Source organism: Aquarana catesbeiana, linkage group LG12, assembly GCF_042186555.1.
Source record: "Aquarana catesbeiana isolate 2022-GZ linkage group LG12, ASM4218655v1, whole genome shotgun sequence".
NCBI lineage: Eukaryota > Metazoa > Chordata > Amphibia > Anura > Ranidae > Aquarana > Aquarana catesbeiana.
The window spans coordinates 182,571,783-182,595,911 of record NC_133335.1 but is presented as its reverse complement, the minus strand read 5'-3'; the positions used below and the strand labels follow the sequence as shown (position 1 = coordinate 182,595,911).

General features: G+C 42.7%; 1 protein-coding gene across 2 annotated transcripts in view; it reads right to left on the bottom strand.

Annotated features, from left to right (window-relative positions):
• Positions 1-5,865: 5,865 nt before the first annotated feature.
• The window catches only part of PLTP (phospholipid transfer protein), a 113,041-nt gene continuing 94,777 nt past the window's right edge, over positions 5,866-24,129 (bottom strand). For both annotated transcript variants that reach the window (XM_073606268.1, XM_073606269.1), the window contains 6 exons: positions 21,448-21,612; positions 18,658-18,725; positions 8,030-8,072; positions 7,883-7,946; positions 6,503-6,579; positions 5,866-6,407 (listed from right to left, as the gene is read on the bottom strand). In XM_073606268.1, coding sequence (XP_073462369.1) covers positions 6,285-6,407; positions 6,503-6,579; positions 7,883-7,946; positions 8,030-8,072; positions 18,658-18,725; positions 21,448-21,612 — 540 coding nt within the window. In that variant the 3' untranslated portion in view covers positions 5,866-6,284. The remainder of the gene's footprint in view (positions 6,408-6,502; positions 6,580-7,882; positions 7,947-8,029; positions 8,073-18,657; positions 18,726-21,447; positions 21,613-24,129) is intronic.

The following is a 24,129-nucleotide window of genomic DNA, read 5'->3' as shown; positions in this document are numbered from 1 at the left end:
TTCCAAGGCTACCATTTGTATACAGTGGAGATACAGACATGGCTTGCAACTTACCATACTTGGTATTAAGTGGTTTGTGCACCCCTTTGAACAAATACATGTATCCCATTTAAATGTGGAGGGGATGCTAGAGATGTACAGTAAATAACTTTACACATTTATTTATTTATTCAGTAATGTAGAACTTTACATCCTTGGTTCTGGTAGATGGTGTTCTACCTATGCTTTCAATACGCAGTGCAGGGAGTAGATCCATTATATCCAGTGTAGAGATTTTATTTAATTTGTAGACACCAGTTTCATGGCATTATCTATGTTGTAGCAAATTTAATATAGCATATTTTTGATTTTTTGCAAGTTACCTTTCTTTGCAAAAATAATACCAGTGATGTTATTGTTAGAGTTAAGCATTGGGGTAAGATTGAGGGCCAATAGTTAGTGGAAGGGCTAGGGCTTAATTTAAGAGCTAGGGGTTAGGTTGAGGTTCAGTATGTATGTTGAACATTGGATAGTAGGTTTAGGCGTTAGGATAAACCATTCAGTTTTGTTTTATGGATGTTATTATTGCTGACCTAAAACATCATATGCCATATAATATTCAGCATATTGCTTGTATTTATTTGTTCACGTTGAGTTTACTGATGCTGGAATACTTTTGTGCCAGTGCTTATACACCTGAAACAACCGTACAAATTTTCAGCAGCACAGAAGTGATTAACATACTATGCTTAGAATCAGGGATCAGCTCAGACATGTTCGGACATGTGTTCTGCAGTGGTCAGGACCTACCAAAAGTGGTCCAACGAAGGACAACTGGCAAACCGGAGACATTGTCATGTGTGGCCAAGGCTCAGTGATGCATGTGGGAAGCAAAGGTTGGTCCATGTAGTCCAATCCAATAGAAGAGCTGCTTGATCTCAAATTGCTGAAAAAGTAAATGTTGGTTCAGATTGAAAAGGTGTCAAAACACACAGTGCATTGCAGTTTGTTGTATATGTGGCTGTGTAGTCGCAGACTGGTCAGGGTGCCCATGCTGATCTGTGTCCACAGCCATAAGCTCTGACAATGGACACTGGTCATGGAGCAATGGAAGAAGGTGGTGGTCTGATAAATCACATTTATATCATGTTGATGGCTGGGTGCATGTTTGTGGCTTACCTGGAGAAGAGATGGCACCAGGATGCACTGTGGCTGGACTGGGAATAAAAACCAGCCCTGGAAATATTTTCATACCAGCCCCATAGCATTATTATACCAGCCCAACAGCATAACGTCATCATTTTCTTGTTCGTAAAAGAGAAAACCATGCATTTTAAAGCACATTTGAAGAGTATATTATATATAGATAAGACAGATATGAAAGTACATAGGGCTTTATATATACAGTACATATATATCTATATATCTATAGATATATAGATCTATCTATATATATATATATATATATATATATATATATATATATAGATATATAGATATATATATCTATATATCTATCTATATATATATAGATATATATATCTATATATATAGATATATATAGATTATATATATATAGATAGATATATATATCTATCTATCTATATATATAGATATAGATATCTATATCTATATCTATATCTATATATATAGATATAGATAGATAGATAGATATATATATATATATATATATATATATATATATATATATATATATATATATATATATATATATATATATACACACACAGTGGGGACAGAAAGTATTCAGACCCACTTAAAAATACTTAGGACCATGTGATATTTCAGTTTTTCTTTTTTAATAAATCTGCAAAAATGTCAACAATTCTGTGTTTTTCTGTCAATATGGGGTGCTGTGTGTATGTTAATGAGGAAAAAAAAGAAACTTAAATGATTTTAGCAAATGGCTGCAATATAACAAAGAGTGAAAAATTTAAGGGGGTCTGAATACTTTCCGTCCCCACTGTATATATATCTATCTCCCGACTCCCCCTCAGAGACTGCAGATATGATAAAAGAAAAGAGATGGTCAGAGGTAGCGGACATGATACAAAAGATGGTTAGAGGCTGCAGATATGGTACAGGAGATGGTCAGAGGTTGTGGACATAGTACAGGAAATGGTCAGAGGCTGCGGACATGATACAGGAGATATCAGAGGCTGCGGACATGGTATAGGAGATGTCAGAGGCTGTGGACATGATACAGGAGATGTCAGAGGCTGTGCGTACATGGTACAGGAGATGTCAGAGGCTGTGCGGACATGGTACAGGAGGTGGTCATAGGCTGTGCGGGCATGGTACAGGAGGTGGTCATAGGCTGTGCGGACATGGTACAGGAGGGGTCATAGGCTGTGCACACATTTGGTAAGAGGTTGTGGTCATGATACAAAAGATGGTTAGAGGCTGCGGACATGGTATAGGAGATGGTCAGAGGCTCCGAACATGATACAGGAGATGTCAGAGGCTGCGGACATGGTATAGGACAGTGTTTCTCAACTCCAGTCCTCAAGGCGCCCCAACAGGTCATGTTTTCAGGCCTCCCATTATTTTGCACAGGTGATTTGATCAGTATCACTGCCTTAGTAATCTGAGGGAAATCCTGAAAACATGACCTGTTGGGACGCCTTGAGAAGTGGAGTTGAGAAACACTGGTGTAGGAGATGTCAGAGGCTGTGGACATGGTACAGGAGATGCCAGAGGCTGTGTGGACTTGGTACAGCAGATGGTCAGAGGCTGCGGACATGATCCAGGAGATGTAAGAAGCTGCGGACATGGTATAGGACAGTGTTTCTCAACTCCAGTCCTCAAGGCGCCCCAACAGGTCATGTTTTCAGGCTTTCCATTATTTTGCACAGGTGATTTGATCAGTTTCACTGTCTTAGTAATCACCTGAGGGAAATCCTGAAAACATGACCTGTTGGGGCGTCTTGAGGACTGGAGTTGAGAAACACTGGTATAGGAGATGTCAGAGGCTGTGCGGACATGGTACAGGAAATGTCAGAGGCTGTGCAGACATGGTATAGGAGGTGGTCATAGGCTGTGCGGACATGGTACAGGAGGTGGTCATAAGCTGTGCAGACATTGTACAGGAGGTGGTCATAGGCTGTGCGGACATGGTACAGGAGGTGGTCATAGGCTGCGCGGACATGGTACAGGAGATGTCAAAGGCTGCAGACATGCTACAGGAGGTGGTCATAGGCTGTGCAGACAAGGTACAGGAAGTGGTCACAGGCTGTGCGGACATGGTATTGAAGGTGGTCATAGGCGGTGCAGACATGGTATAGGAGGTGGTCATAGGCTGTGTGGACATGGTACAGGAGATGTCTGAGGCTGAGGACATGGTACAGGAGGTGGTCATAGGCTGTGTGGACATGGTACAGGAGGTGGTCATAGACTGTGTGGGTACAAGAGGTGGTCATAGGCTGTCCGGACATGGTACAGGAGATGTCAGAGGCTTTGCGGACATGGTAGAGGAGATGTCAGAGGCTGCAGACATGGTACAGGAGGTGGTCATAGGCTGTGCGGACATGGTACAGGAGGTGGTGATAGGCTGTGCGGACATGGTACAGGAGGTGTCAGGGGCTGTGCAGACATGGTACAGGAGGTGGTCACAGGCTGTGCGGACATGGTATAGGAGGTGGTCATAGGCAGTGCGGACATGTACAGGAGGTGATCATAGGCTATGCGGACATGGTATAGGAGGTGGTTATAGGCTGTGCGGACATGGTACAGGAAATGTCAGAGGCTGCGGACATGGTACAGGAGGTGGTCATAGGCTGTGTGGACATGGTACAGGAGGTGGTCATAGACTGTGCGGACATGGTACAGGAGGTGGCCATAGACTGTGCGGACATGGTACAAGAGGTGGTCATAGGCTGTCCGGACATGGTATAGGAGGTGGTCATAGGCTGTGCGGACTTGGTACAGGGGGTAGTGCTAGGCTGTGCGGACATGTTACAGGAAATGTCAGAGGCTGTGCAGACATGGTACAGGAGATGTCAGAGGCTGTGGACATGGTACAGGAGATGTCAGAGGCTGCAGACATTGTACAGGAGATGTCAGAGGCTGCAGACATTGTACAGGAGAAGATGTCAGAGGCTGTGGACATAGTACAGGAGGAGATGTCAGAGGCTGTGGACATGGTACAGGAAAGTAATAACAGGAGGTGGTCAGAGGCTGTGGAGGGGTCCCGGCTGTGATGAGAGGCACGTGCCACCACCGAGACCTCACCGAGACGAGTGCCACTGCTGCCTTACATTTAAAAATGGCGCCGCCCGACACCATTACATCACTGCGCATGTGCCCGCCCGAAAATGGCCGAGTGTGTACGGGCTTCGGCTCCGGAACAGCGGATGTGTAGTTGACATGTTGGCACTGGCCCGCAGCCATATTTTTTACAGGCGCCGCTGCCCTCAAAGCAGCCCCAGGGCAGGCGGCTTTGCCGGCCTACCGGGAAATTTCCCGCTATCCCAGTAGGCCAGTCTGGCCCTTCCCTGTGGGAAGAAGGCAAGCCAGCAGAGGCTTAAAGGATCTGCTGCTTGGTGTCATTTTCCACAGCATACCTTCAGTGGTCTAGTGGAGTCCATGCTTTAATGGGTCAGGGCAGTTTTGGTGGAAAAAGGGGGACCTACTCAATATTAGGTGGGTGGTCACAATGTTATAAATGATCAGTATACTGTATACACGTAGCTCATAGGCCAAAAAGATTATTCGCTAAAACGCAGTGCCAACATGCCTGCCAGTGCAACCTGACTGGGTCCTTTTTGTTGATGTCTCTGTAGAGATGGCTTTTCTTGATTTTGTTTTGTTTTGCTGTACTAGAACCAAATTACTAGCAATGTAGGCTGATGGTCTACACTATTGTTTTATTTAGCTGCACAGCGCAGAGTGGGCAAGCCGAGTCTCTCCTTCCCACTTGGTGTGCCTTGTGTCGCTTTGGTGTTGGATCTTATCAGTGTGATACCAAGGCTAGCTAATCGACTGGGGCAGTAAGGGTAGCAAATGACAACTGACTTAGTTAGACAGGGAGTATAAATCTATCTCTGCTTATGTTGATTAAATTAGACTTCACCATCTAGTCATATCAACTGACATAACAAGAATGATATAAAATTGATGATGACCAAATCTGCCTTTGTATATGACATTGTGTGACTAATTTGATTATCCCCCACACATTCTGGAAGTTTGCTTTAAGGTACTGTATATCAAAAGCAATTTTGTTTTATTTGGATAGAGCTGGTTATGGTTAAAACCACTTGGAATATTTCTCTAAACCTCAGCTGACATACAGTAGTTGGCTAGTTAGCTACCTTAATTTATTTGGCCATTTTTGCAATTTCAAGCAGGTTGAATTTGCCTAAAAAATTGCTTGTGTGTGGCCAGTATTAGAACTGTACACTTAAGTTGGGTTACATCTTTATCCTAAAGCAATTCACTACCCTAATAGTTCCTCCCACTTGCCTTTATATCACTACTAGACTCAGAAGTGACATGGAGTCTGGCAGGTGCAATCACAGCGCACAGCAGTGGATGTAGGTCTCTTTTTGGGAAGCACTTTAGTACATGTTATCTAAAGTTACACTAAAGGCCAGACCATGGCTATGGGATGGAGGCAAATATCCTAGCCTACCCTAGTATCTGGGTAGGCTAGGATATTGTAGATCAGTCGGGAGGAGATAAAAAGGATATGTGCATGTTGTTTGACAGTGCACTTATCCTTTGTTAATTTTCATTTTCTTTGTCTACAAGAAGCTGGTCATGTGGTACCAACAGACAGACGTGAAGCAGCTTTCACCATATTACATCACTTCATCAATGCAAACCCCTCTAGATCACCCCAATCGATGAGACACTACACAAATCTTTGTTAAACCAGACCTCTCTGTTATTCTGAATGTTATCTGTTAGTTATACATAGTGTTATTGATCATAAATGTTAAACAATTTGCTTTTCTCAATGATGGTAAAGTCCTTCAAATATGTTACTGGTTTTTATAATAATTATGTCATATCAATAAATGTCTCTTGTTGGATAAAAACAAATATGTGCGCTGGTATTCTAAAATCAGACATAAGATTCCTCCAGTTGCCCTCATACAATGTGTTTGATAGTCTAACATGATCCATGGGCCTTCCTTTAGACTACTGAATGGTTCTGGATGAATCACTTTGAATTGTTGGCTACCTCAAAGGTGCCTTAGATTTCTGATATGCTCTCACCGAGCTAAATCTTAGAGTAAACTCATTCTATGGTCTCCAGAGAGACTTGGGTATGCTGGATCTCAGACAGCCTCATTGGCGCTTTGGGTGGTTTCAGGAAGAGGTGTTGTCTCAGGACGGTATTTATTGATGACCTCACGCAAACTCTTGGAGAAGTGTAGATCTCCACCAATAAGAATGAAACCCTGCATAAAACATAGGTAGCAACATCACACCTCTTGTTCTTAGTAAAGACACCAACATGTAAGATTAAATCATGTGTGGAATATTGGCAACTTACAGCATGATGTGTAGTTGTTTCCCTGGTGAAATCCAACCCTTCAGGAAGTGGGATGCTGACCCCCCGCTTTGTTCTTTCTGTGGAACATAGATAAATAGGTAGGTAGAATTTTTTGTTTCTTGTAAAAACCTTGTGTCAATTTAAAGAGGTATCTCCTTCATACATGGCTACCAGTCCCTTCCCCTCAGGGTGGTTTCCTTTTCTGTACCTCCACCTCATCTCTTTGTTCTTAGTGTGTTCTTATTTGTGTATGCTGCACTGGGCTGATATGACTATGAGCACATTGTTGCAGGGGTTTTAATGGGTAAATAGCTGGCATTTGGTTGCAATGGAGACTTGTTTAGCATCTCTCTAAGAACAGTTTGCTGCGGCAGTGCTCAACACCAAAGATAAAATGTTAATTTAGAGAGTGGACCAAACGTGTAAGCTTCAGCTGCCATTTGAATGATCCTACCCGAAGAAGCATTAGTGACCATCTGGAATGGTGGTTGACATGCAGCTAGATAGAGAGGAGAAATGTGCCCACATGTGGCAGAGACACCTTTTCTCATTTTGGTGGGGAGACCTTTCTAGTTCTGTACTTTGCTTATAGTAGGCAAAATAACAGGTCTGCTAAACAGCAGGCTTCATAAATTATTTGTACTTACCTTCCCTGCTCTACCTGAGACCTTAACTAAAAATCAGTACTTCTGGGTATGTGGCACATACAGTATGACACTGACCCGACCTTCCACAATTCAGCTCTTTGTTTTGTATCAAAAAAGACAAATACCAGGCCTGGGCACTCTAGTGGGACTCTAGCTTACTTAAGCCTGTGTAATTTTTGCTTTCAGAGAGAAAATGTATGCTGTATTCTGCTGTATGATTGTGCTGCACCTATTTAACCTAACAGCTGAAATTTGTTTCCTTAAGCAGAGCTAGTAGGCTATGGTTTAAGAGCGGTGACAGCATTATATTATGTCCCAATGTACCATGTGAATAGACTGGAATATTTCATAGCCAAAAGAGCATTTGTGAGGTCAGGCACTGATGTTTGAGGAGAAGACCTGGCTCCCAATTCAACTCATCCCCAAGATGCTCAATATGGTTGGGTTTAGGGCTTTATGCTTGCCACTTTTCTCTACACCTAAGCAAACCAAGTCTTTATGACTTTGTGCACAAATGCACAGTCATACAGGAATACAAAAGTGGCAACAAGGTTGGAAGTTCGCAGTTGTCTAAAAAGTCTTGGTACTTATGCAATAGAATTAACATTATCCTTGCTCACTGGAAATACCTGAACTCATACTTTGGGCATAAAGTGTATCACAATTTCTGTTTTTTCACTACCTCCCAGTTTTCTATCATTTATAAACTCCATAAATAACTTATTCAACTTACCATTAAGGACAGGCATCACAGTGAGCTGCAAAAGGGTCTTCAGAGGACCTTGCAAAGGTATAAGCTGTGGTAGAAATATTTTAAATTAAATACATTTACTACTTTAAATGCATCTGGAAATAACAGATACAGTAGTAATATACTCACCGCCAAGGATTCCAGTGCTGACTTGTTGGAATATATTCTGAATCTATGAAGGATAATAAATGCACTTAATACAGAAACAAAGTATGTACGTTTTTCCTAACATGTACAAAAAGAAAGTAGGTTAAAGTGCCACTAAACATAAATTACATAGATTTAATATATATAATTTAAAAAAAAAATACTCAAAATAATAAGTTTAATGATCCTCAGGACTGAACTACACAGTAAATCTTAAGCTCGATGCAACATTGTCAATTGTATAATTTGCAACACAGTTGAATGTGCTGTAAAAGAGACATTTAAACCAAAAACCAATAAACTACAATAAAGAGCTGCATGTTGGAAAGTGTAAAAACACCTATGATGTGAAAATAAACAAAGAAACCTTGCTCTTATATCATATATTACATATTAACATAGTGAATAAACAAATAAATAAATACATCTTCATTTAAATTATAAAAAAACATATAAATTGTGAAGTCCATGTATAAATCTCACACGTGAACAACATCCTCAGTGTGTATAGGAAAGGTTCCTCTCCACCAGCATGGAGACACACTATGCACTCACCAGACGTAAGTGACCCCTATTACAGGGAGTCAAATTACGCATATGGGAAAATCCAAGATGTCATACATGAGGTCACAGGAATGAATTTAAACTGCTACTGTCATCCATTCAATATATATACATAGATAGATAGATAGATAGATAGATAGATAGATAGATAGATAGATAGATAGTAGCATATTCAAAGCTCCAGTGTTGCCATATAGAGGGGGAGAGGAAAGAATACTCTCATGGTGCAGTATTTCAAATCATTTATTTAAAAAAGAAGGTTATATTGCACCTACATCAAAGAAGATAGGGATCAGCATGTATTGTATAGGAATCGCCGGTTTGCACTTCACCTCCGTTCCAGCTGACTGGAAATTATGTATCTCAAACACCAATGAGATACGTCATTTCCGGTCAGCTGGAACGCAGGAGGAGCGCAAACCAGTGATTCCTATACAATACATGCTGATCCCTTTCTTCTTTGATCTAAGTGCAATATAACTGTCAGTACTAGGATCTCTTTAAGACCCAGCAAAACTCACCTGACACTGCCTTTGCCTGGGAAACAACAGTGATTGGCCAGCTCACCTTTAAATCCCCTGTATCAGCATACAATCAGTGCTTGTGATAGATTTGTTACCTTTGTGTGCTACTTCATAACCCAGCTGATATCTGTTCTGTGTATTTCAGGTATGACTAGTGCTAGTTTCTGACCCTGCTTGCTCGCTTCTGATTCTGTACCATTTGGACTTTGATCTACCTGTGTATGACCCAGCTTGCCTAGACTACGCTTTGCCTGATTCTACTGTACTGCCAGACTCAGCATTACTACTTGGCGGCCCAGCCAACCTCGACCTTCATCTTCAGTGGTGAACTACAAGGTTCAGCCAACATCTACCTTCATCTGCAGCGGTGAACTACAAGGTCCAGCCAACATCTACCTTCATCCACAGCGGTGAACTACAAGTTCCAGCTGACCTGCTCTGTTTAGATCTGCTCATGGTATGTGCTCTTGTTCATTGAACTCTTTGCATAATCAGCACATTTGAACTGTTACCTGTTATCTGCTGCTAGCCTCACAATAACCTTCTTTTTTAAATAAATGATTTGAAATACTGCACCATGAGAGTGTTCTTTCTTCTCCCTCTCTATATGGCAACACTGGAGCTTTGAGTACGCTATCTATGTATATAATGAATGGATGACAGCAGCTGTTTGAATTCATTCCTGTGACCTCATGTATGACATCTTGGATTTTCCCATATGCGTAATTTGACTCCCTATAATAGGGGTCAATTAAGTCTGGTGAGTGCATAGTGTGTCTGCATGCTGGTGGAGAGGAAACTTTCAAATACTCACTGAGGACGATATTCACGTGTGGGATTAATTTTACAATTTTTATGTATTCTTTATCATTTAAATTTTTTCCTTTGTTTCTTTTTACCACAGTAATGCCCCGTAAACACGGTTGGACTTTGTTCGGACATTCCGACAACAAAATCCTAGGATTTTTTCAGACGGATGTTGGCTCAAACTTGTTTTGCGTACACACGGTCGCACAAAGTTGTCGGAATTTCCAATCGCCAACCACGCGGTCACGTACACCACGTACAACGAGACTAGAAAAGGCCAGTTCAGAACCAAGCGCGGCACCCTTTGGGCTCCTTTTGCTAATCTCGTGTTAGTAAAAGTTTGGTGACAGACGATTTGCGCTTTTTCAGACTCGTGGTTTTCAGATAGTTTTCTGCCGTTCAGTTTGTGCTTGTGGGTTTGTATCTGCTCTTCAGTGCGTGCAAGCAAGTTCAGCGTGACTTTAAGTAGACATTGTGTTCTTGTGCATTCGTTACTGTTTTTCAGGTCGCTCTTCACAGGCCTTGCTGTTCTTCAGTGCGTTCTGTTACTTCATTCTGAGCAGCCGACCGTTTTCTAGCCATGTTGCGTATGCGTACTCCTCGTAGAGTTCGTGCTGTGCGGGGGTTTGGTGTTGGGGTCCTGACCTTGACACAAGTCCAGTCCATGAACAGGGTGGGGAGGAGTTCATGGACCAAGAATTGGTTGCTTCAGCGTGACCAGTTCTGTCATATGCCTTTGCTCCGTGAGATCCGTGAGAATAATCCTGATGATTTCAGGAACTTTCTCAGGATGACGGACCCCGTATTTCACCGTCTGCTGGCTTCGCTCACCCCCTATATCAGCAGGCAGGATACCTGCATGAGGCAAGCCATCACTGCAGAGCAGAGGCTGGTCGCTACCCTGCGGTACTTGGCGACGGGGAGAAGCCTGCAGGACCTCAAGTTCTCGACAGGCATCTCCCCCCAGGCACTGGGGATCATTATCCCAGAGTGTATAGATTGTGTAATGGGGTATGGCGCTCCCTTTAGGATAATGGGGTATTAGAGTGTTGGGGGAAAGGGTTTTCTGTTGCAGGGTTCCTTGTGACTGGAACCAATTATTTACTCCAGCTATACCCCTATTAGTGGTACGGAGTACCATCAACCCAATAAAGTGAAGAACCTAATGTGCAACGATGCAGTCTTCAGATGAAGCAATACATAATTCATACATGTGACAAAAAAAAAATAAAAATAAATAAATAAATAAATAAATAATATATATATTCCCAATTTCAAATGTGCTAAATCAGTAATTTTCCCTTATATCACATGGACTTCCAAGTGCATTCTTACTCAGATAAGTGCAAGTGTGTGCAATGACAATTTAGTGGTAGATAATGTGTACAACAATGATTTGGTAATAAGTAATAAATAATAAATAATTATAGTCCATGTGGTGATCAAAATCTTCAAATCCGATATTCAAATGATTTCCAAACGAACCGTGACAACGGTGCTTTAAGATGATAATGGTGACTTATTGTGCTCCCCCTCTCGGGTCCCCACTCACAGAATCCTGCAGCCCCTGCAGGGAGCGCCATACCCCATTACACAATCTATACATTTTGCGGAGTCTCCTTAGGGAAGCTCCTTTAGGGGGGCTGCATACCTTACACTTTATCCTAAGCGCAGCACTTTTTTATATATACTAATCATTATCCCAGAGACCTGTTCTGCCATCATACAGGTCCTGCAGAAGGAGTATATGAAGGTAAGATTTTTATCCTTTAATATCACATTTTATTGTATTGAATGATTGATAATATATTGTATTTTGTTCCTCATTCCCTAATTAGGATGATTGTAATATGCTGTGAATGTCCCCTTTGTCCTCATTCATGCTGGATTTTTATGTAATTAATTTTTTAGGTCCTTCATACAGATTGGCCTTCAATAACCTCCCCAGCATGGTCTCCTGCCCTATATTCACCTCATGTAGTCACTTAACAATGTATTTTGTCAGCTCCATAGTAGTGCTTTACCCCAAACACCCCCTAAAATGTTTAGAAATGTGATTTGTGCTTTAAATTCAGGCAGAGTGCCAGAGGCTTTTTTTTGTGGTGTCCCCAAATCATTTTTAGTAACCCTCCCTCCCCCAACTGCTAAGTCAGCTGATACCAATTCTCTATCTATCCTCAATCATCTATCTGCTGACTTTGCCAAACCCATACACACTACGCCCATCTCTTTTGTGGTCAGATTTATGGATGAATTCCCCAAAGCATGCAGTGCAAGGGTCTGCCTGTATACTTTCAAATGGTACTGTTTAAAGTTTTTATATCCTATTATTATCTTGATAGGTAATAGCAGAATGTCCAAATGTGCTGAAATGTGTACAGTGTGTATTTATATCTTTGTATTATGACACTTCTTACCTGTCCAGTGGGCTGCCAATAGTGTAACTAAGGAGGGGCTGTTCCAAGTAATACCCTGTATTTAGGCATTCATCTCTCAATGAAGTGGAGAGGGTTACCTGTCCAAGATTTCCACACCCCCTATAATGTTATAAATGGCCCATGAGAGGGGTGGGGAGGGGGAATATGATAGGTGTACCTTATACTTTGGTGTTGTTAAATTCCCCTTAATAAATGCTATCTGGAGGTTGGCCAAGAATGTTTGTGTCTAATCTGCTTGCCTGGTTTATGTGCAAAAATATTAATTTATTTTTGTTTTCCTCAACGGTTTCCTTCCACACCACAGGAATGGCAGACTGTGGCCTGCCACTTTGCCGAGCGGTGGGACTTTCCTAACTGCGGAGGGGCAATTGATGGGAAACACGTCCACATCATCCCACCACCCAACTCGGGGTCATACTATTTCAACTATAAGGGGTTCAATAGTATTGTGATGTTGGCGGTGGTGTCGGCTAATTACAACTTCTTGTTTGAGGATGTGGGGAAGAATGGCCGGATGTCCGATGGTGGAGTCATCGCCCAGATGGAGTTCTTCAGGCATCTCCAGAATGGCATCTTATGCCGCGTACACACGGTCGGACTTTTCATCTACAAAAGTCCAACGGACGCCGACGGACTAAAGCTGGCTGGTAATCCGATCGTGTGTGGGCTTCTCCGGACTTTCAGCAGACTTTTTCAGCCTCAAATCCGACGGACTTTAGATTTGAAACATGCTTCAAATCTTTACGTCGTAAGTACGACGGACCCCGAAATCCGCTCGTCTGTGTGCTAGTCCGACGGACAAAAACCCATGCTAGGGCAGCTATTGGCTACTGGCTATGAACTTCCTTATTTTAGTCCGGTGTACGTCATCACGTACGAATCCGTCGGACTTTTGTGTGGTCGTGTGTAGGCAAGTCCGTTCGTTAGAAAGTCTGCTGCAAGTCCGCCGAAAGTCCGCCGGAAGTCTGTCGGACAGGCTGTCGGACTTTTGTAGACGAAAAGTCCGACCGTGTGTACGCGGCATTAGACTTGCCACCTCCAGAGGACAATGTGGAAGGACTCCCATTCGTGTTCGTTGCTGATGAAGCGTTTGCGCTGGGGGAATATCTTATGCGACCATTCCCTATGAGGACCCTCACCCCGGAAAAGAGGGTTTTTAATTACCGGCTGGCCAGAGCCAGAAGAGTGGTGGAGAACACATTTGGAATCCTGGCCAGCCGGTTCCGCCTATTTCTGACACCCATCCATATGGCGGAGTATAAACTTAATCATATAATTACGGCGTGCTGTATTCTCCATTACTTTTTATGCAAACATTCCACCAACTATGCTGGCTCAGTTGGGCCTGAGGCCGGAATGATCCATGAAACAACACTGATGACGCTTGAAAGTGGCCGTCCTGGCTTGCCCTCCCTGAGTGCCCGTGATGTCCGGTTACGATACCTGGAGTTCTTTGCGGGTAGGGGGGCCATCAATATGCCAGCAAATTTGTGAAGCCTTTATCAAATAAAAAAGCAAAAAAAAGAAAATCTTTGTGGACATTTACTGCTTGTGTTTGTTTTAGCTGACCGTGGCAGAAATGTGTTGAGTCCAGAAAATGGCGTGATTGTGTAACCTTTTATACAAAGCACTGTTGGGTGTTATTTACTAAAGGCAAAGACACTTTGCACTGCAAGTGCAGTGAAACTGCACTTGTAGTGCAAAGAGGATTTGCCCTTAGGAAATAACCCCCATTTTCACAGAAAACAGCAATGACATCACCAACAAAGTGTTTTAGCATTGACACAATAATCCACACATTCTTCATTAACAATCTCTTTAATACCTGCACAATCACATGTGCATTTAGAAAAGTTTTTTCTAACAAAACAACATGTTTGTGGTATAAAAATTTTTGGGGTGGCATTATCAAACAGATAAATGTCCATTTAAGCTAAAACAGGCATGTGTAAAACCAACAAGAAAGACACAAATCTTGAACTTACAAAGTTCACATTTGGTAGAACTTGAAGGCAATATCAGACATGAGTATTTAGGAACTGTGTTTGATATTGCGTTCAGATGGGGTGAAGTCACCCCAGGAAAAGCCAAATTTGGAAGATGCACACAAATTTCCCAATGTCAACATGTGCTAGCTGCCATCACGGGGGATCAAGGGACGTGTTTTGGGGGAGCAACCCCTTCCTCTCAGCTACTTTATTATTGAGGAAGGGGTTGCACCCCCAAAACACGTCCATTGATCTCCCGTGATGGCAGATAGCACATGTTGGCACACTGTGTGCATCCTCCAAATTAGGCTTTTCGACAAATCTTTCAAACATTGTGAACATTGGAGCACACAAAAAAACAAAGTGATTTGGAGGGGTTTTAAATTCGCCCCAAAACATCAATGATGTTTTTATTTTTTTGAATAACATCATTGATGTTTTTATTGAGTTTTTCTAATTCTAAATTACACCCCATGATCTCCCCGATCAGGATCTGGGCACTTTCTGATGTGAAAGGATCTGTATCCACAACATCATGATCACCTAAAAAGAGAGAAACCCAAAAAAAAGGTATAAAAAAAAATGCCATCATACATCTCTTACCTGAGCCTGTGGTCGCAGACACTCACCTGTTGTGGTGACTAGTTCCACCACGTCTTCTTCCTCCTGCCCTCCTTGTGTTGGTGGGATTTCCCCTTCTTCCAGAGGTGGGGGGTCTGTGTTCTCCTTGGATGAAGGGTGTCCTCAGAGTCTTTTCTCCCCTATGTCAAAAAAAAATGCTATACTTAGCACACAGTGATTTGATGGCAGAACTATAATTAGAAAACATTGCTTGGAAGTGGGGTACAATTGTCTATTTTGGCAGAGTTCCAAAATGTGGCATTTTCAGTGTCCTTTGTCAGGCTTCAATACTTTACCTGTTTGGTACAAGCTTCACAGATGTAGCCCCCCCTATAGTATACACTGGAGCACCTGTGTGGGCCCCCTAATAAAAAGGGTGTTCTTGTGTCCCACACTAGTGCTCCAGTGTCTAGATGTGAAAACAGCTGCTGAGTGTCCTCTCCTTACACAGAATCTATTTTGCATTTCATTCTAGTAACAAAGCCATCTACACAACCAAAATAGTTTATGACAAGTAGGGCGTAAAAATTGTGGCCAAATGCATATGGCCTAAACAATGGTGTTTTATAGGCCGAAAGAAAAATGTTTGATACGAACGAATAATGTACCCATGAACATGAAATTTGCCATGTAAAATGTAGACTTGTAAGAAAAGCACATGGAGCAGCACGAACGTAATAAACATAAAGAATAGGAACACAGGACAACTACTTACGTTTTTGCAGCACTCTCCGGATCTTTCTGTACTTCTCATGTTCTCTTAATTTCAGGTCCGACCACCACTTCCTGAGCTGATCTTTCGATCGTCGTACCCCGAAATGCCGGTGCAGACTCTTCACCACTTTCGCCATGATCTTGGCCTTTCGACCATTGGGGTTGGGGTAAGGTCCATACTTCCCCTCATAGTCGGCCCTCTTCAGGATGTCCACCATCTCCAACATCTCCCCAAAGGACATAGTTGAGGCCTTAAATCTCCTTCTGGATCCAGACATTTCAGGCTCCGGGCTTTCCTCCTCCTCCTCCTCGTTGCTATAATTAGCACGCACCTGCTGTGTCTCCGCCATGTGCTCTTCCCCCACTGCGCCGAACGAAAAGGGGCGGGGAATAGACTAGAAAGAACGTCAGGGGCGGGCGGAGTTACATGCATGCGCAGTGTGTATAAAGCGTAACACGCGTGCGTATTACGTACGATCTGTGAGCGGAGGAAGGAGCATCGAAAGCGCCGATCGTGATAACGAAGGTAAGATCTAAACTTGGGCCTATACTGCTTCGAAATGGAAGCCTATATTGTAACAAGATTAGGAGAGTTTGGCCTGACATTAGGGTTTGTCTTGTGTTGTGTCTTGCAGAGAAAATGGATGGCTTCAATGACCACAATTTCCTCCCCCTGTTCATAGACAAATACAGGGAGCTGCCCTGTCTGTGGCAGGTGAGACACCCCCATTATAATAATAAACAAAAGAGGCAGGCAGCGCTGGAGACACTGCTGGAGTTGGTGAAGCCGGTGGTCCCCACAGCAACCATCCCCTATTTAAAAAACAAAATTGGTGGCCTGAGGAGCACTTATCTTAGGGAGCGCAAGAAGGTCACGGATTCCCAGAGGTCCGGAGCTGCAGCAGATGACATTTATGTCCCCAGGCTGTGGTACTATGAGAGACTTTGCTTTCTGTCAGACCACACTGAAGTCAGGGAATCCCTCTCTACTCTTCCTTCCACTCTTCCTTCCACCCCAGCTGAGGCTTCTGATGTCCAACCTGGGCATTCCAGCCAGGAAGAAGTGGAGGAGCCCAGCTGGAGTAAGGTATAGCATTCTTCTACAGATTTCTGGTCAATAACTAAATGATGTTTACTAGATGTTATTATTGATCACTAATTGCTGATTGAAAAAAGTGTTTTACATATCACTAGACAGTAGTGGGCACCCAAAATTGGGGCAAGAAAGAAAACTGCTGGGCTCAGAAGGATAGTCTGTTATATTTGTTAACATTCAATTTGCAACAGTGAGGAGGTGACAATTGTGTGTGATTGATGAATAAAAAAATAAAACTATGTCCCTTTTTCATACACAGGAAGACCAGGAGGAGGTTGTGGAATGTGGCAGTCAGGAGGAGGCTGGGATTAGTGGCAGCCAGGAGGAGGCGGGGCTAAGTGTCAGCCAGGAGAAGCCTGGGACCAGTCGCAGCCTGACTGAATCGCAGGTTCCTCCCCTCCGCCTTCCATATAAAAGAGCGAGGAAGACGACTCCCATGCAGGATTCAGCGCTCAGGCTCATTCAGGAGGCTTCTGCGTCCCTTCCGAGCCTTACCCACTCCTGAAAAGGCCTTTGCCTGCATGGCTGCCACAAAACTGCAGGGCATGCAGGAGGGTCAACGCAAGCTGTGTGAGGACCTTCTTTATAAAGTCCTAAGTAAGGGGGTGAGTGGGGAACTAACACCCAAGACCGACCTGATTGAGTTGGACCATCCTCCTCCTCCTCCTCCTCCTGCTGCCACAACTCCACCACCAGAGCCACCGCGTGGAAGGAAGCGTGGAAGGAAGACAAGAGAGTGATGACCTGGGTTCAGTCTGGTCTGACAAAAGCTGCAGTCTCTCGTATGACCACAGCCTGGGGACACAGATGTCATCTGCTGCTTTCCGGATCTCTGGGACTTCTGGACCAGACTGCACTCCCTTAGATAAGGACTCCTCAGGCCACCAATTTTCCTTGAAAATAATTGATGTGTGCCCTGGGGGTCCAAGGCTTCACCCATTTCTGCAGTTTCTCCAGCGTTGCCTCCCTCTTTGTTTAGTTGTGAGCCCTTAATAAAAGTTATTTTTTGGAAAATGATCCTCTCCTATGTGTGTTTTCATCCAAAAAGGACAGTTTGTTGGTGACGATTCAGGTACATTTCAAACATAAAATGTGAAATTAACAAGGAACAACACCACTAAACAATCTTCTACAGATTAAATAGAACAACATATCAATGGTGTGGTAACTTGACACAAAAAACACACACAAAAATTTTCAGGAGTACAAATAAAAATCCCAAAAACAAAAAATAAGCCTAAAAAAAAATAATCGGACTTAAAAACCAAAAAAAAAATAATGTTGTCAGATGTGACAAATCAAAATATATTGAGGGAATCCCGATAAATAGTAAAGATATAAGTTTGTGAGAAGTGTGTGTGAATATGAGCAGCAAAACTACTCAATTCTTGTCACATTATAAAGAAGAAGAGAGTGCGCTGTATTAAACCATTTTTAACATTGCAGCGTGACGAAAGTGCTGTATCCATTGTGAACGCTAAGTTTACCAGACCGAGCTGTTCCGTGTCGGAATTTCTTCTAAGCATGCGTGGCACTTTGTGTGTCGGAACAGGCCACACACGGTCAGAATTGACGCGATCTGACTTTGTTGTCGGAAAATTTTATCTCCTGCTCTCCAACTTTGTGTGTTGGAAAATCCGATGGAAAATGTCCGATGGAGCCCACACACGGTCGGAATTTCCGACAACACGCTCCGATCGGACATTTTCCATTGGAAAATCTGACCGTGTGTACGGGGCATAAGTGTGTTGCATTGCATTTGCAGTAGCACAAAAACGCATAGTCCCACACACACTGGGCAGGCCCTTCAGAGCAATACACATGACCGGTAAGGAGAAAGGAGTTTTAGTTACGTTACCGCTTAAGGTCCAGATGAACTTGTAATGTAGTCTTCTTCAGAGTCACCTTAGCGTTAAGACGGGATTCCTGGAGACGGACAGACAGTGGTGAATTAAACAATATTAAACCTCAACTGGTGACATTTTGTTTCCTAAAGCACTATGTATCATAAACAATTGCCTTTCTTTTAAACAAAAAACTTTCTTAGTTCTTTGCACCATTTTTGCATGCCAGCGCTGCTGATCTCCTCTAGCCCCTTTCAGCCACTCCATATCTACAGTATATGCACGCACTCCAGCATTGGCCAAGAACATGTCACAGGGTGACAATGCAGCAGCACAATCGAGAGATAATTTTTATTTGTTCACAGGATGTGCCTAAACAGAGGACCTTCATGGCAAGATTGACAGTTTTTTGGGTTTTGTTTATGAATATGGTTTCTTTAAAAATACTGAGAACAACTTACAAAATTACATTAACATATTAAAGCTTATATTAAATGTTATTGATTGGCTTTATATCTACTCTAGTTTAGACTACATTAGGCATACTGAATTACATTTTTTAAATGTTATTCTCATACACTAGGGAATTAAAAATATTGAATGTGTTCTATCTTTTAAAACTACCTTAATGCTTGCAAAAATTAGGAAAAGAGGAAAGAACACTTTAATAAATATATGTATTCAGAAGGAGTTGGGCCATACATTATGCAGTTTTCTTCCCTTCAACCATGAGTTGACTGTGTTGATGGGGGAAACCCTCCCGTAGCACTATTGTGTTCTGCCGGCAAGAAGCCTTCCCCACCATCAGAATACAATGATCACTGCTGGCAAAAGAAACCCGACAGGCTGGTTGTACTGAAAACAACTTCAGTACAACCAGTCTGCCCATAGGCGGATGGAAATTTGGTCGGTTTCTGCTAAAATGGCTGAATTTCAATCCACCTATGGCCTGCTTAAGTCTCATACTGTAAAGATACTACGTGCCATTAGTTAAATATAGTTGAGGTGAAACTCTAGATTTGTTGGGTATTTGACAAATAACAATCTAGTAACTGAAAGAATTTAAAGGGGTTCTAAAGGCAGAAGGTTTTTTTTATCTTAATGCATTCTATCTAGCTGCCAGTCGGTGGTTCCCAGTCGGTGAAACCTCAATAAAACCCAGTCAAAGTTTGATAAGACCTAGAAGCCTTAAATGCGGTACATGGAGAGAGTCTTGTGCGACCTGGGGATCTTGATCACATCCTTTCTATTTCCTTCCTTTCTCTCTATACTTCTTCTTGTCTCTCCCTTGCCCTGTCTCCTTCTTCTTTCCTTTGGATGCCCAAGTAAAATTTCTACTTGATGGTAATTTGCTTTCTTTTAGGCACTTGGTGCAAGTAAGACAGCAGGCGAGAATGTTGAATATGGGCGATGCCCTCATTAGAACCTCTAGCATTCTAGCAATTGTTGAGATGTAATGGTATTTCTCCTTTTTTACCTTTATCGTATGCGCTGTCTTATTGTCCCCAGTGGCATCTCCAGCTTTCATATTTAGGGGGGGCACATGGGGGGGACAAGGACAAAAGTAGGGGGGCAACTATAAAATGCATATATATATATATATATATATATATATATATATATATATATATATATAGATATATATAGAGAGAGAGAGAGAGATAGATATATATAGAGATAGATAGATAGATAGAGGTTGCAAAGGTTGTCTTGCCTCCGGGCCCTGGTGTTCTGCCACTGTGGGGTTTCCCAGCCTCCTCTTGCTGTCCTGCCCCTGCTATTGACTGCTCTGCTCTGGCATCTCTTGGAATTTACAGGCTGGTTCTCCTGTCCTAAGGATGGGAGAAATCAGTCTGTTTTTTCAGTAACTGAGAGTCCTGGTGGAGTCCTTCCTGCAACTCGCTCTTCTCCCTGCCAATGAGGATGCAGGGGAAGGAGCAGATTGGGCGGCCGTGGTTGTGTGAGCGCTCGCATTATGCAGTGTCAGCAAGCAGAGAGAGGGGGGAGGAATCACCCGCAGGAGCTGACTGGGGACTCTCTCCCTCTTAGACATTGATTTTTTGTAAAAAAAAAAAAAAAAATTTTATTGGGGGGCACATGGTGGGGCACAGCATAATGTTGGGGGGGGGGGGGTCAGGGCCCCCTCTGCCCCCCCCCTAGGGAAGCCATTGATTGTCCCCTATATTGGTTACCCATTGAAGAGAATCTGTACCCAAGTGTCTACTTTCCCCACTCCCCATGGAGGCTCTGTTTTGTTAAATACATAAAAATGTAATAAAAAGATTGGAATCGAAGACTAATTACCGGTATATCATGTCACCCAGTTAGCAAGGTGTGCTTTTTTTTTTTTAATAAGAAAGGCCAACACTGCTTGTACTCTTTGTGGCAGCCTGCATATAACTGGCTAAACCAAATGACCCTGTCCCTGCTTTAGGGAGAGAGAGAGAGAGAGAGAGAGAGAGAGAGAGAGAGAGAGAGAGAGAGAGAGACAGGCTGTGTGTTTCCTCTGAGTCATTTAGCAGCCTGTGTAATCTAATGTCCCTGTCTATTCAGGTCTATTTACATCATTGTAGTAGAAAGAGCTTGTGCCTAGATATCACTCCAGCTTGGAGCCACCTGTTAGCTACAGATGGCAAATATAAACATGAAGAACGAATAAAGACAAAATATAACAAATTATTTGTTGCTTTTAAAACACAATGTGGCTCATGTACCGTTAATGTATTCTCTTTTTATGAACATAAATTGGAGTTTTCCCTAATTGGTTAGCAGCAACAATATTGAAGCTAAGCATTATCACATACCATGGTCATGCTGCTCAGCTGCACAGGGGGCTGGTCTGGTGGAATCAGGTAAATGTTTAAGATGGCGTTGACTGAGACACTTGTTCCAGCCGGCTTTATGGTAAAGCGGGGGGCAGTGGAAACCTTTAATTCTAGCTTCATTGGGGCCTCAGCCACAGAAGGATCCTATGAACATGAAAATCACAAAATTTTAAAAGAATAAAAGAGTAAATCTTCAAGAACTGAAAGAATGCATGAATATGTTTTTAATTATTGAGAAACAATCCAGCGTTATTACTGACTCTCAGCCCAAATTTCTCAAAACATGGGAACCCTTGCTCCCCACTCTGAGTCCCTCAAGCCTCAGCTACCTGTGAAAATGATTACTTACTCTACAACCTGAGCCCATGGGGATGACAGCCTCCACCCCACCAATGAGCAACCAAACCCCTCCAGCCCAACCTACATCCCTTACTACTCACTCCTGCTCCTTACCTTTTTGAAAAAAAAGAAAACACAACAAAAATCTACTGAACAGAAAAGCACATAATTGCAGTCCTGCAGATTAATCTCCAATATTTGGTTAGATATAACCAAAAATATTTTTTTGCTGTTCTCCTAAACCAGGTCCCAAGTCTTAATTTGTGCCTGAAGACCTGTGTCCATGCCCATTTCATTCATTGTCAACTATGACATGCTGAAGAGGTAATGGAGATAATGCAAAAACAGAAATAATATGTGTTTATTCATAGACAGCTCAAAGTGTAACTAAAGCCAAAACATTTTATGTAAAATAAAACATAATCATTGTCAGTTGTTTTTTTTTTTTTTGCAATCTGTGCCCCCACTGGGGAAGATGCAACCTCTGTATTTGAACTGGTAGCCATTGTCATGTGGACAGTGAAATGACATCCAATATTTTACAGCTGTCTATATAACAAAAGATGATTGCAAATCTTCCAGTGGGCCCATCTGTCTAATTGAAAAGTGTCTGATAGGGGATTTACGCTTACTTCAGGGAGGGATTTGCTCCCACTGTCTGTGTCACCACAAAGGAAGACTCTCCAATGAAAACACAGATAACAACCCTGACTGGGGTTCAACATTCCCTATTCTATCCTAGCATAATAAAAACATTTGGCTCATTTTCACTTTAAGCTTATGATTATTATTATTATTATAATACAGAATATATATAGTGTCAACAGTTTGCGCAGCGCTTTACAATGTAGAGAGGGGACAGTACAATTACAATACAGTTCAATACAGAAGGGACAGGGGGCCCTGCTTGTGGAGCTTACAATCTAAAGGATATATTATATAGTTATCTTTTAGGAAAATAGCATGTAGATTTCTATGCCAAGTGTAGCTGTTTGAGCCCACCATTGATCATTGTGAGTTCTCTCTTATGTTACTGAACCTGATGTGCAGTTGATTAGAGCTACCCGTTCATCTAAACCTTGAGAAAGTTTACTCAAGTCAGTCATCTGTTCTAGAAAAGGTACCCCATGTGCAGGGGCTGCCCATCCATTAGGGGCACCGGGCGCCACCACCCCTATCCTCTCCACCCCCTATATGCAGTGGATAGATTTTTGCATAACATGAATCTATTCATGGCCGCCACTGCCGCACCCTATTCATGTGTCCGGCCCCTTTCGGGTAACTGGCATATGAATTAGAACGGCCAGGGTTTTTTTTTTTTGAAGAACCTGATTAGAGCTATAGGCTGTAATAGACTTCAAAATAGGGTGGACTCGGGACGCAGAGCATTGCGTCTGGAGCCCACCCAGGTGTGTTGCAACAGCGAATTAAAATTAGCTGTTGTAACACTGATCCTCCTCCCGGCCAATTGGGAAGCAGGTATTAAACCTGTTTCCCGACTGGCCAAAATGTCAGGTGATTCTATTGGACGCCTAGGGAGGAGGAGAGAGGAGACACAGTGGAAGCTGCTCCAGGAGAGGGCACAGGTCACCAGAGCAGCTTTCCCCGAGCCCGCCATTCTCTTACTGCCAGCATCCAAGGTAAGGACAGCGGGTGTAGTGTTAGTGCCGTGCGGGGGGGGTTTAGTGCCGCTCCACTAGCAGGGGGGGGGTTGTTTGCCTCCCACCCCAAAAAAAACCCCACCAGCCGAAACTGCCCATGTGTTATGCAGCGACTCTAAATCTAAAGTTCCTGTCTAGAGTGCCTACCGTAGTCCAGAAGAACCCATCCTGGGGTAGGCCTCTCAGATGACCATTATTTGGATGGAACCAACGAGGATGGAAGTAGGAAGCATGTGACGACCACCCTGTCACCCTGACCCTGCCCTACAATCTATTACAGATTTATCTTATATTTGGTTTTTACTTTTAGAATTGGCAAGTTTGTACACATTTTGTACACTGCTGAATGCCTGTATTCAATTTACTGTTTATGTATAATGTGAAAACTGCCAATAAACCTTTTTGTAAAGAAATTGGCTCCACTTCATCTTCCTCTGCTTGGGTGCCTTGGGTTGGGTAGGTCTTCATCTACCCAGGGAGGTTCAAATAATCCAATGAGATACAAGCAGAAAAAATTCCCTCCCTACTCTATTCAAAACAAAAAATGGCTTTAGATATACTTTAATGTACTCTTTCCTTTTTTATTATTACAAGTAAACTGAAGCTGAACCTGGCCTGTAGAGAGAAAAGGACCTATCTGCCCATTTGCTAAAAAACTATC